The sequence below is a fragment of the Diadema antillarum genome, unplaced genomic scaffold, assembly GCF_040938485.1.
Source record: "Diadema antillarum isolate AM-2024a unplaced genomic scaffold, OU_Dant_1.0 seq00001506_RagTag, whole genome shotgun sequence".
In the NCBI taxonomy this organism is placed as follows: domain Eukaryota; kingdom Metazoa; phylum Echinodermata; class Echinoidea; order Diadematoida; family Diadematidae; genus Diadema; species Diadema antillarum.
This window is the reverse complement of record NW_027272240.1, coordinates 723,734-738,987: the sequence shown is the minus strand read 5'-3', so window position 1 is coordinate 738,987 and position 15,254 is coordinate 723,734. Positions and strand designations below refer to the sequence as shown.

At 40.3% G+C, this 15,254-nt stretch overlaps 2 protein-coding genes across 2 annotated transcripts; both read left to right on the top strand.

Moving 5' to 3' along the window:
• Positions 1-2,899: 2,899 nt before the first annotated feature.
• On the top strand, positions 2,900-8,707 carry LOC139710180 (alpha-1B adrenergic receptor-like). Its single transcript, XM_071622112.1, has 2 exons — positions 2,900-2,954; positions 7,332-8,707. Exon 2 carries the CDS (start codon positions 7,364-7,366, stop codon positions 8,705-8,707), a length of 1,344 nt encoding a protein of 447 aa, XP_071478213.1. The 5' UTR covers positions 2,900-2,954; positions 7,332-7,363.
• A 5,024-nt stretch (positions 8,708-13,731) lies between these two features.
• LOC139710179 (probable G-protein coupled receptor No18) lies at positions 13,732-15,003 on the top strand. Its single transcript, XM_071622111.1, has one exon. It carries the CDS (start codon positions 13,732-13,734, stop codon positions 15,001-15,003), a length of 1,272 nt encoding a protein of 423 aa, XP_071478212.1.
• The last annotated feature ends 251 nt before the right edge of the window (positions 15,004-15,254 follow it).

The following is a 15,254-nucleotide window of genomic DNA, read 5'->3' as shown; positions in this document are numbered from 1 at the left end:
CGTAAAATAAACGATATTTACACTGTTGCAAAACATTTTAAGTAAGCAGGGTCGGCGGAAGCGGGGGTGGGGGGCTCTCGGCCACTCCCCACTTTTTTTTTTCACCATAATACATAAGGTGTCACCCACTTTACCCCCCCCCCCCCCCCATTTTTTTTTAACCCCGGAAGTGCGTAAGTGGCACTAGAAAGGCTTTGATTTCGGCTGACTTTTTTTGTTTTGTTTTGTTGTTGTTGTTGTTGTTTTTTGTGGTTTTTTTTTTGCTTGTCAGCTGAAGAAACCCCGAAGTCGCACCCTCAAGAAGTTGCGCTGAAGACTTTTTGTTTTTGCTGCTTGTTAGCTGATGGAACCCAGAAATGGCACCAGAAGTCTGAAGTGCCCCCCCCCCCCATCACGCACACACACACACACACACACACACACACACACACACACACACACACACACACACTGTTGAAAACGTGGCGCCGGCCATGGTATAAGTATGAAAGTGTTGGAGCAAATACTTGATGCTAAAAGAATATGAAACTATGATGTTCCGGTTCTTTCGCAGGCATTAATAAAGAATCAGCAAAATTTTACGATTATTGAAACCCGTCTTCTTTGTCATGTTTGCGAGAATGGTGAGTATTAATAATATCATCAATCAGGTACTTGGCGTGTCCATACCATATTTCTTGCGACAATTCGAGCGTCGTAACCATAGTAACGCTTGTACTCTCTTGATCCATTAACGGCGAATAGATGTGTTTCGCAGAGAAAAATGCGTAGAATACAAAGATTATGAATTGATGACATTGCATGGAAACGTAAATAATTGATGATGATGATGACGATGATGATTATTATTGTTATTACTATTATCATTATTATCATTATTCCAAAGACAGGAAAGAGGTACATTTTCTATTTATCCTGTTTTGCTAATGCAAAATCCCTTCTTTGTCTCCTTCTTCGCTTGTAAAACATAAAGCTGAATGTAACAAAAAGATACTTATGATCATGTTCTTCTTTCTAATAAAAACTAATGATTATACCGTATGTCCCAACCCCCCCCCCCCCCCAAAAAAAAAAAATACAACGGGACCCTCCGCAATGATATCTTTAAAAATAGTGAATCAATCGAAATACAAATTCAGGTTATGAAACTATAACTCATTGCCCACATCTTACAGAAAACCTCATTCGATTTGCGTCAGTGGTCAAAGAGAAATGAGGAATTTTGCAGAGGATGTCAAGAATCTCTTCCCTCCAAGTTCCGTCTATTGTATTCACACACAAAAGCATCGAAGTGCTAAACTTAGAAGAATCAGACTCATGACATGCTTTACAACTTTTCACATTTCTCTGTGACCGCTTAACCAAATTGAATGGGGTTTTCTGCAAAATAGAGCTAAGATGATATACTTTAAGACCCTGAAGTAGCATTTAGACAGTTTAATCATATTGGGCGTTATCAATGCGAAATTTGATTGTAATTTTTTTTTTTTTTTTTTTTTTTTGGGGGGGGGGGGACATACTGTACAGATTACTAACGTCATTAGCCATACACTTTGCTCTCTGTTGTCTTGAAATGGAGCCTATATAGAGGGCGCTTTATTTTACTAGTTTTAATTATCACTGATCAGATCGGACACCTAAAACAATTCTTGGTGAGACATGTGCTCAAATCGTGTTAATATCTAGGTTGACCTTTTTTAACCTCAGTCCAGAGTTCAGAATATGATGGGGGGGGGGGGGGAGGGGGTTGCCCCAACTCTTTTTAGAAATGCTACCATTTCCATGTTGTCACACTTAAAATGTGCATTTTATTTTTTTTATACACGTAAACCTAAACGAATTGAGTCACCAAATTGCACTCCATTTTGTCAGAGGAATTCACTTTAATCAACCACAGCTTAGATTTACCAAGCCGCTATTGCTAGTTTTTCATGTTGTTGTTGTTTTTTTTAGTACTGTTATTTTGTTAGGACATATTAAAGGAATTGGGGATGGTCCATTTTGTTTACAGGTGCGAAACAAACTACCAGCGTCAGCCGAGTGGAAATGCTTTTATGCATTGTGTGTGTGCGTGTGCGTGGGGGGGGGGGGTAAGTTGGCATGGATTAGTTATTCTTTATTTCTTGGATTTTTTTCTCATTCTTTATTTATCTATTCATTCATTCATGTACTATAGCATTTATTTTTGGGTTTGTGATGAAACAGGTGCGCTATGTGTATTTCAATGGAACACACTTCAGGCACTTCTATAGAGAAATATTTTCTTTTCTCCCTCCTTCCCCCCCCCCCCTCTCTCTCTCTCTCTCTCTCTCTCTCTCTCAAAGGAAAGGGAGGACGGAAAGGGAGGCAAGACATTTCAGTGGAGTTTGATTTGGGAGGATAAAATGACTTACCTAAATATTGGGGCACGACTGCATGCAGCCAGGGAACTCGAACCACAGACCTTCTTGATTGGTAGTCCGTGGTCTTACGCCACTGGACCTCAAGAGTCTGTGGTGTATAATCACCAGTGATCATTGACTGCTCAAAGGTCACATAGAAAGCGAAAACAATAACAAGAACAGTCAAACAATATCTGAAAAACGAGATATTTCGACTTCGATTTATCTCTCCGTGATTGCTATGTTCGCAAGGTATGTTCAACAATGGATTGGGTCTCTTTGCTACCTTTCAAAACACGATTACAGCGTAGGAGTAAATATTGATTCACAAACCTTATTGATGTTTGTAAGGACCGGAACGGTGAACTGCATTCCTTCTTTGTTTCTTTTTTCGGGGGGGGGGGGGGATGGGTGCACCCGATCGCATTTTTTTCCCACTCGAAATGAGGAAGTGAAGTTTGAAAAATTATACCAGGTATGGAACACAGAGACATTTGTACACCGGGGAGTGGCGAACGACTGGGGGACGATATTTTGCCACTACGAAATTGTCGCGGACGCGTGTACTTCGAGGTAAGTCGCCGAATTTCTAATCTATCTTACCGATATGATTTGGATGACCATGTTCAGTTAATCTATAGAATACTTGTATAGGCAGGTAATCTATTTGGATATTGTGTTTTACAAGAATATGCTTTTTCTTGATTTCAGAAGTATAGTTTAGACTGACATACCAATGGTTACAAATTTGCGAAATCACTGTATACTCCGGAGACAAAGAATGAATTGAACATAGTGATATAATTGTTACATCATTATTATCTACAAATACAACTATCGAGTTTATAAAACGAAATCAGGCCCAAGTCTACATACTGGTAATATGTTTGTGAGCCATAAAAGTTTTCACCTGCTTTTCCACCACACGATTCTTTATAAAATGCTTGCGCGCTCAAGATGGTTGAGATCGAACAGAAATAAGAACGATGTGCTGTTATAATGCAGCCTCCATCTTTATCACTGTTATCTTTTTAAGGTGGCGTCATTCGCAAAACATCGTAATCGTCTCTTTCCAATTATCAGAATTTGAAGATCATTCCAACCATTAAAGGGATCGTTTAGTTTTGGTTGAGACCTAATTTCAGGTCTCTAACATTTTTTGGTGAGGTAATGAGAAACTTCTTACTCTCTAAAAAAATCGAGTGAAAATTTTCACTCTAAAAAGAGTGAATACAAAAAAGAGTGAATTTCGAGTGAAATTGGAGTGAATTTTGAGTGAAAATGCTCATTTTCACTCATTTTGGAGTGACGTCAGGGATCACTCGAAGATTTTGGAGTGATCCCTGACGTCACTCCAAAATGAGTGAAAATGAGCATTTTCACTCACAATTCACTCCAATTTCACTCGAAATTCACTCTTTTTTGTATTCACTCTTTTTAGAGGGAAAATATTCACTCGATTTGTTTTAGAGAGTATGAAATATGAAAAAACATAAAATAATCTATGAGGATTTCAACGTTTATTAAATTTTGATGAAAATTGGTTTTGAAATGGCTGAGATATCCAAAAAAGAACAATTCTGATAAAGTGTGAGACCCACACTTTATTACGATCGCTTTGTTTTTCTTGTTTTTGGATGTTTCAGTCATTCCAAACACAATTTTCATCAAACAAACTTTGAATTCCTCTTAAAATGGTATGCTCTGTACTATTGTGTTTTCTTGGTATCTCGCAAAAAGTTAAAAGTCCAATTCTCATCTCCACCAATACTGTACCATCCCTTTAACCCCTTCATTGTCACATCAATTTCCTGTAGGTATAGTGTGTGAAATTTGACTTATTGGCACGGAAAGGGTTAAACAGGGGCATATCATTACAGCTATATTTCAATTTCAATTTATTTTCATATTTCTCGATGAAAAAAGTACATCCCATAACAAAATTAAATGAAATACATGATATCCAGCTGGAGACATACATAGAATATTGCAAATATATGAAACATAATAGTGGTCGATCTATGAAGTTTGGAATCTGTGAATGAATGCTAAAGAAATATGAAGGAACATATTTAAAAGCGAGCTTGTTGAGCGTAAGTCCCAATCAAAATCGAGTTCAAGATTGAGATGGGGAGCACGATTACAACAATGACCGAAACATACAGAAAACAAAATAAAAAAGTACAATTATACAGTTATATAGCAAATTCTTCTCTAATGCAGGTTTGGGGTCGGAAAAGCCACATACTGGAGGATAGGCGGATGAACCATTGTCGTTCTGGCAATAATAACAATATGACTCAATATATGATAACAACGATACTGTTTAGAAAGTATTAGAAATTTATGCATTGCGTGTATTAAGAAGGGAACACATGCACCTGTAAATCCAGAAAAAAAAAGACATTCAACAACCAGTTACAGTGCAGTGAGAATTAAAATACCAGCTGTTACCTCGCCCCATCTGTCAGCTATATACAAGGAGCGGCAGACAAACCTGGAATCAATCAAACCTGAGAAACAAGAGCTTATAATATTTGATCGATTGAAGCCTATTTAAAACAAGCAAGACGGAAAAAAGTCTTTGAATGCGTGTCCTGCACAGAAATAGGCCGCTAAAATGCTTCACTTCTTTAATCCTTCTTTAATTAAGTATAATGCACCCTGATTACTTATGTTGACATCTCTTTCCTTTCATTAATATTTTGCATATGCCAGCTAGTATGCTTTACTGATTATGTAGAAATGGAGAAAAGTTATTGAAACTTGAACTTTACGTTCAAAATAAATGGTGCGGAGTTATCATAATGTCGCCGTAGGATTGAACCCAATTGGTCAAAAATAGTTTCCCTTACGCAGCAAGGTCTGAAAATATATGTAACATAAGCACAGTCTCCCTTACTGCAATACTGAAGCTACTGGAAATCGTTAGAAGTCGAACATTTTCTTGCACACATCCTACCTCAAAACTGAATGCAATATTTAGCATTCCTATAACGAACAATGCCGAATTTGACAATTAACAAAGCGCACCAAAGATTCCAGCTCCTTTTCCACGTACTTTTCCGCTATTTGCAGATCTTGGAATCTTGTAATCATAACAGTGCACCGATTCAGTTGATCTGGCATTGTTGTAAATTGTACTACAAATTGTAAAATTTCAGTTGTTGATCTCGTTGCTCGTGGAAACCAGAGAGACTCAATTTAATTCAACTCAATTCAACTTTATTTTCATTTCCATTAAATAAACAGGAAAAATTATATACAATGCACTAACAGAACATATTTGTGTAGACTGCGTAGGAGTGCCTATAATGAGGCAAAACTAATGCTTAGGCCTACTGACTGGACTACAAGCACTGAAATACATCTAGTCGAAGCAGATCCATAACAGATAAGAGGCCTTCAGAGAAAAAAAAAATCTTATCAAAATGCATTGAACGCTTCGTCTGGTTTTCCTCATAACCCCCATGAAACAACAACAATAACAACAATGGCTTGTAAAATAAATATGACAACACTTGATATTTCATTCTTGTGACGTATGCATTTTCTCGTATTCATAATGACCGGATTCGTGACTATGAAAACTTCTGCCTATTTATACCAGGTTATGAGGACAGTGTTGCATATTTTATACAAGGTTACCACTTATTTGACTAATAAAGATATACAGGCACATAGGATCAAAATTGACATGCAGATATTCATTTGGAGTTTTGAAAGTCATCGAATGCATTTGGGGATCTCATGTCTACTCAAGGAATAGAATGATCTGGTTAAGGTAGTTTGATTCTCTTTTGGTGTAAATTTTCTCGTACTTATTAGTGACTAGATTTGTAACTGTGTAAGGTTGTGCCTGTCGTGCCAGAAACTGGTAAAGCGCTTTATTTCCCACCCTTCATTTGGTATTAAAGAAATCGAAATGTATGATACATCATGATATTTTGGATTCATTGAAGACTAGGGATTCCTTTGAGGAAGTTCAGATGACCATGTACCTCTTTTACATTATTTGCAAATAGGCGCGTGCAAATATGGGTAGCCAGTACTACTTTTGTGCGAGCATTTTTCTTATTCTTGCTCAGCCTGTATTTGTTACTTGCTTTGTGAATATTGACCCATTACGCCCTCCCTCAATACACTCACCTTTTGACTCTGGCAGGCCATAAAACCAACCCGGATCTTTCTCCCACTATTTACAAGCGATTTGTTAATGATAGTTATTCATGATTACGAAATGTCGAATATATGATAGGGTATCACGGTGCGATACGTTCAGTTATTAGGAATATATATGTGCTGTCATTCATCAAATATCTAAAGCAAATCTATCCATGACGAATTGTCCATCATGCATTACACCAGTTCGTTTTCACTCAAGTTTCATCACACAGTCGATGGCAGTGTCAATGCAGGTGGATAATATAAAAGTCATATGTGTAATGCCAATATCTATTAAATTTCAATGCAATTCAAATTATTCTATTTCCATACAAAGTAATGCAAGGTAATATACATAACGCTTTCATGAGTAAGGAATTTCAAATCACATAAATTTCAATAGTATATAATGCAATCATGGTAATTTGTCTTTATATTTCGATAAATGAACTAAGTAAGCGATTAAAATTATATTGTACATTTGTGTAACTGTATATGGAAAAGAGAAACCCACAAGAAAATCAAAGCTTGTAAATTTTGTGAATTACTAGTTGAAGATAAGGGCATCTCAAGATCAGCCAAGGACTCCATGTATGAAAATCTTAACATCATGACGTCAGAGAAAGGAAAGAGAAAAAAGATTATAACAAGGACAAGGACGAAAACAAGGACATACAGCATATGTCAAGGAAATACAGCATACTAGACACTCGTATTTGATATGGTATAATTTATAATGATGTCCTTTCCCACGATGTGTTGAGTGTTATTGTATCATCTTTGCAGATAAAGCCGGCGCCTGGGAACATCATCTCCCGATGGGGTCAGAGGGAACTTCAGTTGCAACAAGCACGTTGTCGATGCCAACAGGCCCCCAGTTGTTCGAGTTCAACGACTACACCCAGCGAATCATCATCGCGGTCGTTGTTGGTGTGGTATTCCTTCTCGGCACCTCGGGCAACGGTCTCGTCATCCTCGCCGTCCTGCTCTCCAGAAAGTTGCAATCGTCGACCAACTGGTTCGTCGTCAACCTCGCTTGCGCAGACCTGTTCACATGCCTCTGCTTGCCTTTCAACATAGTGGCCTTGCTGAGCCGCGACGGATGGCCACTTCCCGACTGGATATGCGCCGCAGCTTCGGCCGTGACTCTTACGTGCCTCGGCGCTAGCGTTATGACCCTGGCGTTAATTGCCTACAATCGATGGTATCTTCTCACGCAACCAGCGGCAAAGTTCCAGAAACTGTACACAAAGGGCAAGATAATTGTGATGGTGATCGCTGCATGGATGTACCCCTTTCTTCTCGTGATAGTTCCGCATTTTGCTGGGCTCGGAAAGCTTGGTTACTCTAATGAGTACAAAACATGCACGCAGGATACATCCTTGCCTACATCAGAGTTCTACAGCCTGCTAGCCGGTGTTATGGCCATCATACCCGTATTCCTCGCCGTGGTGATCATCTACGTAAGAATCTACCGCTTCGTCACGAAGCAGATGAAACACATGGCTACGTTGAGGGAGACTGGTCCCGCGAGTTCGGGGACGCGGTCGGCTGTTGCTGTGGAAATGAATTCCTCAGAAGTTACTTCAGACGATGCAAGTACGACGACGACAACCAAAGCACCCTCAAGTAAAAGTCTCGCCACACTGAATAGCGATCTCGACTCTTCTCAACTCAGCCTTCCTCCACCACCAGATGAAACTCTGAACGAGGCAGCTGTGGAACCGAGGCCAGATGATACCAACGGTCCTGATCAAAGCTCAAGGAGAAGTACTGAAGGGAATTCTAACCCTTCAAACTCCGCAGCAGCCGATCAGACGCCGCCACCCAAACAGGATAAGCGATCGTCAGTAGGAAATCCGAAGGCGTCAAGGAAACCAGCATCCTCTAAACTAGATCGTCACCATGTCCGTGTAACCAAGAGACTTGCAGTCGTTGTAGTTGCCTTCTTCATCTGCCTATTACCTTTCGGGGTTAGCGTCGCTGTTCCGCCGAGCGACCCAGGAATTCCCTGGACAGGTCTGCTTGTTTCGTTTAACAGCTGCATCAATCCCATGATATACGCAAGGACCATGCCCGATTTTCGAAAAGTGATGGGGTGCATCGTTCGCTGCTCCTGTGGGAGTATTCCTCAACCTGTAAGCTGCATAAGACGGCATTAGCATCGAACTTTAGTGCTAGAAACGTTCACTGTTCACGAAAGAGGGCAAGACGACGTCTGATATTTCTTACATATTTTTCGAGTCTTCTCGTGCGACATTGATAAATCTAGAAATGCCTACGTTTACATAATACTTGTCACACTCACATCGATTCAGAAGATAACTGATTTTATGCAGAGTATTAGATCAAGGTTATATCAACAGAAACAAAGAAATATTACTTTACAATACATCTTTGGTGAATGCAGTTTGTTTGGTGTTATGTACACGTGGTATTTACATGTACACATGTATAATAAGATCAGAGAATCTGGAACATGGTAAACATTTTATCATCATACATCGTGTATATTCCATATATATCACAGGCTGTAGTACACGTTATACCAATAAAACCTCTATCTTTGAAGTGAGATCAATGCATTTACGTCGTTAGAACGCGTCAACCTGAAAGAAATGTCACTCAATTGTAAATACAAAAATTGCATGAGACCTTTATGAAGGCTTTATATGATCAAGTTCTGGAACAGAACAATGCTATATATCTCTTGGTGTCTGGACTGGATGTTTTTCATTCCCTTTTAATTCAACTGCTATAGGAAAAGTAAATGGTTCATGTTGTGATAAATTATATCCTTAGCACATAATGTACATCAAACGCAGTGCCGTATTGATTATCTTCATACACGGTACTGATTTTCAAAAAGTAGGGACTATAATTAAATGCGCACAAGCACGCCCTCATTAATATGCACGAATGAAACTACGTAGACTTTGTCATCATCACAAACAAGGTAGAAAACTCATGATAACCTTTCTCATAGCAAAATATCTATTTAGAGATAGTTGGCTAGCAAGTCCACGGTTGCACGTCACGAGACCGACACCCACGAGTCATACAGCCCATGAGTTCGTCACTAAGCAAATAAGGCCCGTGAGTTCGACAGTAGGTAAAAGCATCTCACGAGTTCGACACATATGGAAAGGTTTTTGGCCAAAAGTCTACTAAAATAATTCTACAGCTGAGAGCGCACGCTGCCCGCACACACAGAACGCCAAGGTGCACGCTTTGAATTATTCATGAGCCTACACGGTCTGCCACACACGTCGTGCACACAGCAGTGATACGGACTGGTCCATTGTCGAATATGGGTAAAATGCTGCAGGAAACAACATAGGGGCAGTGATAAACATAGCATTATATGGGTTAAATCTACATTGACAACATGAATTACATGCTTTTCATGAAATTGTTTACATTATCTGCTTTTTAACTGACCACACACTCACACACACACACATATACGCACACACTCACTGAGGTATCAATCTTATATTGCTGACAGTCGCTTTCTGGTCATGTGCAGCAACTTCAGTAAATTAATAGCAAAACCAAAGTACACTCTAAAAGATGCACAAATAGAAACTGAAAGCTGATGTAGTGTAGATTCACAATCATGTTGGAATGTTGACCACTGCAAGTTCCACCGGCACTGCACTGCACTGTGCTTCATGCTCCACTCGCGGTTACCTGGGCACGTTCACCCCCATTACACAATGGTGCACTCTGCGTATATGTGCTTGCCGAGAAAGATATGATCATCGAACATCATCGAAGAAGAAAATTCCCGTTTTCTATATCTTCTCAGCAACATATAGAGTCATAACTGGTACAGTAGGTGGTCAGTTAATACAAGGGTTCACCGCTGACTTCAAGAAACTTAGAAATGAGAAATACATATCCAATTTACGTTATAACTCACGGTATATGAAATCATAACTCGTCCAAATGCAGCCACGAATAAACGGTGACGTCATGTTTCATATGATAATGAGCTTCTCTGAGTCGCTGATTGTGATTGGATTGAGGACGGGACCTTCTCAGTTTTTTGCCAATTCCGACAAGACCTACAATCCAATCACAATGAGTTTGACATATATGATAGAGAATTTTTTGGCGCGTAATATGGTAGAAGCCACAGCTTCATGTGCCATTCGGTTGCGGAGATACAGCCTTTCAAATAGGGAGGTATCACTGCATCACACGGCGAATACTTCAGGAAGTGTGTACAATCCTATGGGGCAGTTATTCTGAAGTGAACTCACAAAGCTGTTTTTGAGCAGCCAGTCCGACGTTATTAGAAGTCCATTTATCTTCTAATTTTAGTATTCTACAGAAAAATGTCCTAAGACTAGAAAACCGCTAGCCACAAGTCCACGGACATTACTTACTTTATGATATTTTTCCATTAATGACAGTAAGTCGGGTTTTGCTTGTGCGTCTCCATAGGTTATAACACAGGGTGCGCGCGCGCGTGTTCTGTGTGTATTAAAAGAGACAACCTTTCCATATGTACAACACGGGACTTAATGTGTCGGTCTCGTGGACCTTGTTTGCTTAGTGTGGAACTCATGGGCTGTAGGACTCGTGGGCTGTATACCTCGTGGGTTGTATGACTCACGATAGGCTGTATGACTCGTGGGTGTCGGTCTCGTGACGTCTCGTAGAATGACTCCCTTAGAATTACCGATAAGAAGGCACTTTTTCTTTCGTGTATGAGTTATGCAAAGTGTATTAAAGAATATCAAATTATAAGTGAATGTCACCTGACTTGCTTACGTGAATCACCTATGTCCATGTTTGGCCTTGTTTGGTCTGTTTGTTTGCATGTTATCCAGAACCTCTATGACTCGAATAGAATGAAAGCTGCTTGACCGTCGTTAATGAGAAAAAGTTTGGAGAGAATTTCGCAAGGAAAACGACGCTGTGGCACAGCGTGGCTTCCGGATAGGATCTCTGTGCATGGACCGTAATGACGCTCTCTTAATTCCTGCACTTTTCCGTCGAGTTCGTTGTGACGTAAACAGCAGGGAATAGCCAGGGGATTTTTTTTTTCAAACTTCCTTGTCTGTCTGATGAGAAAGCTCATAAAAGAATATTTCCAACTCGAGGGATAACATTTGAAAATTCGATGGACCCTATACTGACAACTAGCAGTTGGCCCGACATTTGGTGATCTATAAGGTAGGTTAGGATTTATAATGTTACCTCATAGCGAGTTCATTTCTGTCTTCGTACGACGTGGATGAGCATGACGAGTGACCAGTGAAGTAAACCTGTACACTTTCCGGGCTCATATAATATCTCTCTCTAAGTTGTCATGTCAGGGGTAGACTCTTCCACCTATCATTATCGTAGACTTTGGGTTAACTTACAGCTTATTTCAATCCGTTGGATAATGAACACGTCAACTGACTATGTTCTTTTTATTTCCTTCCGTACTGTGAAGTCCGTCAAAATCTTCAGAATCGTAAATGATCCTTAGGACGGGACCATGTTCTGCATAATTATGTCATTTAGTGTTTTATATCATGATAATGATACATCCATCGTTTAAGCTTTGAGCGAGATATTGTTGCAATTCAGAAAATGACATGCAGAACATCTCTATGCACCATGTTCGTAAATTACATACACGTTTGTTTGATCGTCATACTAGTTTGATCGTCTCTCCCACGAGATAAGCTAAAATGTGTTGCATACTTTCCGGTCAAGATTTAGGAGAGTTGAACTATTGCGCAGGAAGAGCTCTTCCGGGTAAGGAGTTGCTGCAAGTATTAAAGTCGAGGGTGACACGTTCTCATTCAGGATATATTGGATTTTACTGGATATGTGAGAAGGTAATACAGCACTGCTGTAGCGAGGAATATTCTGTCATGCCGTTAGAGCTAAAGGGACGTTGTGTTTGCACACGCTGGCAGATTTGAAAAGTAACTTTTGCCATATCCTGCTACGTCTTTATCTACCAGTTTCGTTTGGGTCTGAATAATCACCACATAGTGGCACGCAACATGTCTCATGTGTGCTTTACATAGGCATTTTCCGACACAATTGTCATGGCGGATTGTGCTAACGACACAGAGTTGCTAAATACATTAAAGGCATATGGAAGAACACGGCAAACACGGAATTCTAACAGTAGACCAATTACCCTTTCTGTTTTGAATGAATGCTGGCGCTGCAAAAGTTTCACTTTTATTGTTTCATGGAGTGGAGGGGTCGTAGGTTGAAATCATTTTTGAATACTATTGCTGGACCCAATCATATTAGTCAATATTGATCAAATCTTATATCGCGCAATGGGTAATTGCAGGAGATTACTTGTGCAAATCGTAACAATTATTCCAATCAGTAGGCAGCGGTAGGCCTATATCTTACAGCAATGCATAGTTCTCAACCCAGCTGGCAACAATTTGTTGCTTTGATAATTTATAGTGCTACGCCCTTTGGAAATATTTCAATTCAGTTCAATTTAGTTTGATTTTATTTCTGCATTTTTCTACGGATATCATACATGAAAATGATAACAAATTGTTGCCAACTGGGTTGCCCAATGAAATTCGTAACGCATTAACTTTAAGATCTTTTCAAATGTCATTATCTGATTATCTAGATAGAGCATTAAAAGGACTCAATGGAGTACCAAATGTAACAGCCATTTCTTTCTTCTTTTTTTTTTTTTGGGGGGGGGGGGGGGGGGGAGGGGGTATATGAGTCTTGCCTTTTCTTTTCTAAGTTTGTTCTCCTCCTCTTATTTTCTTTTTCTTGCTCTGCTTTTCTCTGCCTATCTCTGATTATTGTTGACTCTCACTGTACCAGTTCGATATATGATTCTCATTATTTTTTTCTTATGTTTTGTATATACAGTGTATTATTCTTGTATTGTATTGTAAATTCGGGACCCTGTGGAAGAACAGACATATTTTGAAAATATGACTGAACAGGCAATCCCCCGTTTCTTCTGTACGTATATGCAATGCATATGCAACTTGTAATGTGTGTATTTTTTATATGAAGATGGAAATAAAAACAAACAACAAACAAACAAACAAACAAACAAACAAACACGTGTATCTGACAACAACAAAAATATTTCATTTAATTTTGATAATCATTTTCCGTCCTAACTCTGATTTGTGTTAATTTTCCCAGCTTCGCAAATATAGAACGGTCAGAAAGAAAGATGGCGGCAAATGAAACCGAAGGCAGCAACGGGCTCTTCGTCTTTGATGACTACAACCAACGAATCGTCATGGCTGTCTGCATGCTTGCCGTCGCCGTTACCGGCACCGTGGGCAACAGCCTCGTCATCCTCGCCGTCGCATTCTCAAGGAAACTCCAGTCGGCGACGAACTGTTTCGTGCTCAACCTGGCCTTCGCTGATCTCATCACGTGCCTCTTTCTCCCGTTCGGCATCGTGGCCCTTCTCAGCAAGGGTGGATGGCCACTCCCCGGATGGATATGCGCGGTTGCTGCTGCGATGGGCCTCATCTGCTTGGGCGCGAGCGTCATGACCCTGGCACTTATAGCGTACAACAGGTGGTATCTTCTCACAAAGCTTAAAAGCGACTTCCAGAGAGTCTATACCAAGAGGAATATCATCCTTATGATTATCATGGCCTGGCTGTATCCCTTCATCCTGGTAGTCGTGCCACACTTTGCTGGTCTGGGAAAGCTTGGCTACTCCAAGGAGTACAAGATGTGCACTCAAGATACTTCTCTTCCCACCTCCGAACTCTACAGCCTCTTTGCGGGGGCGTTTGCTATCATACCCGTGTTCACAGCGATCGTCATCATCTACATTCGCATATTCAGATTCGTTACTCAGCAGAGCAAGAAGATGTCCGCAGTGATGACGGCAACACCGGCATGCTCTAGCAGACCTGTCCATGTGACAATCGAGACGAGCTCGTCAAGCGGAACTCCACTCACAGAAGGTACATCGACAGGTGACTCGAGTACAGAATGCAAGCCACACTCCGATCAAGCGGAGGCTGACACAGATATCCAACACCATCAAGTTACAACGTGCTCAATGACTGAGGGCGCTTCAAATGAGTCAAAGACATCAGTCAATAATATAAGTGGTACAGGAAGAACAACATCTCAGAGAATTCCTGAATCAAAAGGAGGTAAAACCAACACCAAGCAACAAAAGTCGGGGAGAAAGTCTCCTAGACAACTAAATAGGTATCACGTGACAGTAACCAAGAGATTATCTGTCGTGGTTCTGGCGTTCTTCGTCTGTCTCCTACCCTTCGGCATCAGTGTCTGTATCCCTCCGAGTGATCCCGGCATCCCTTGGACCGGGCTCCTAATGACAGTCAACAGCTGCGTTAATCCCCTCATCTACGCACGAACCATGCCCGTGTTCAGGGACGTTATGGCCTGCCTCCTCCGCTGTCGGTTCAGGCAGATTCCGGAGCCAGTCGGGTTCATAAGACGTAGGATTTAAGGGTCAGCTTTCGTTTGAGTTTGATTTATTTTCATATCTCTCAAAGATGATGACTTTAATAAAAGACGAAATTGTCGAATCTCTCAAACTGTCAAAAGTAATACTCAATACAAGTGTCGTAAAATGGTCATATTATGTAGATATTGTAGATGTATCAAAAGAACAGAGAAGAACATGAAGGAAACCTACGAAAAGCTGAAGTTTATAGGTCTTGCATGTTCAAGAAAATATAAGCTCCTATCATCAACACC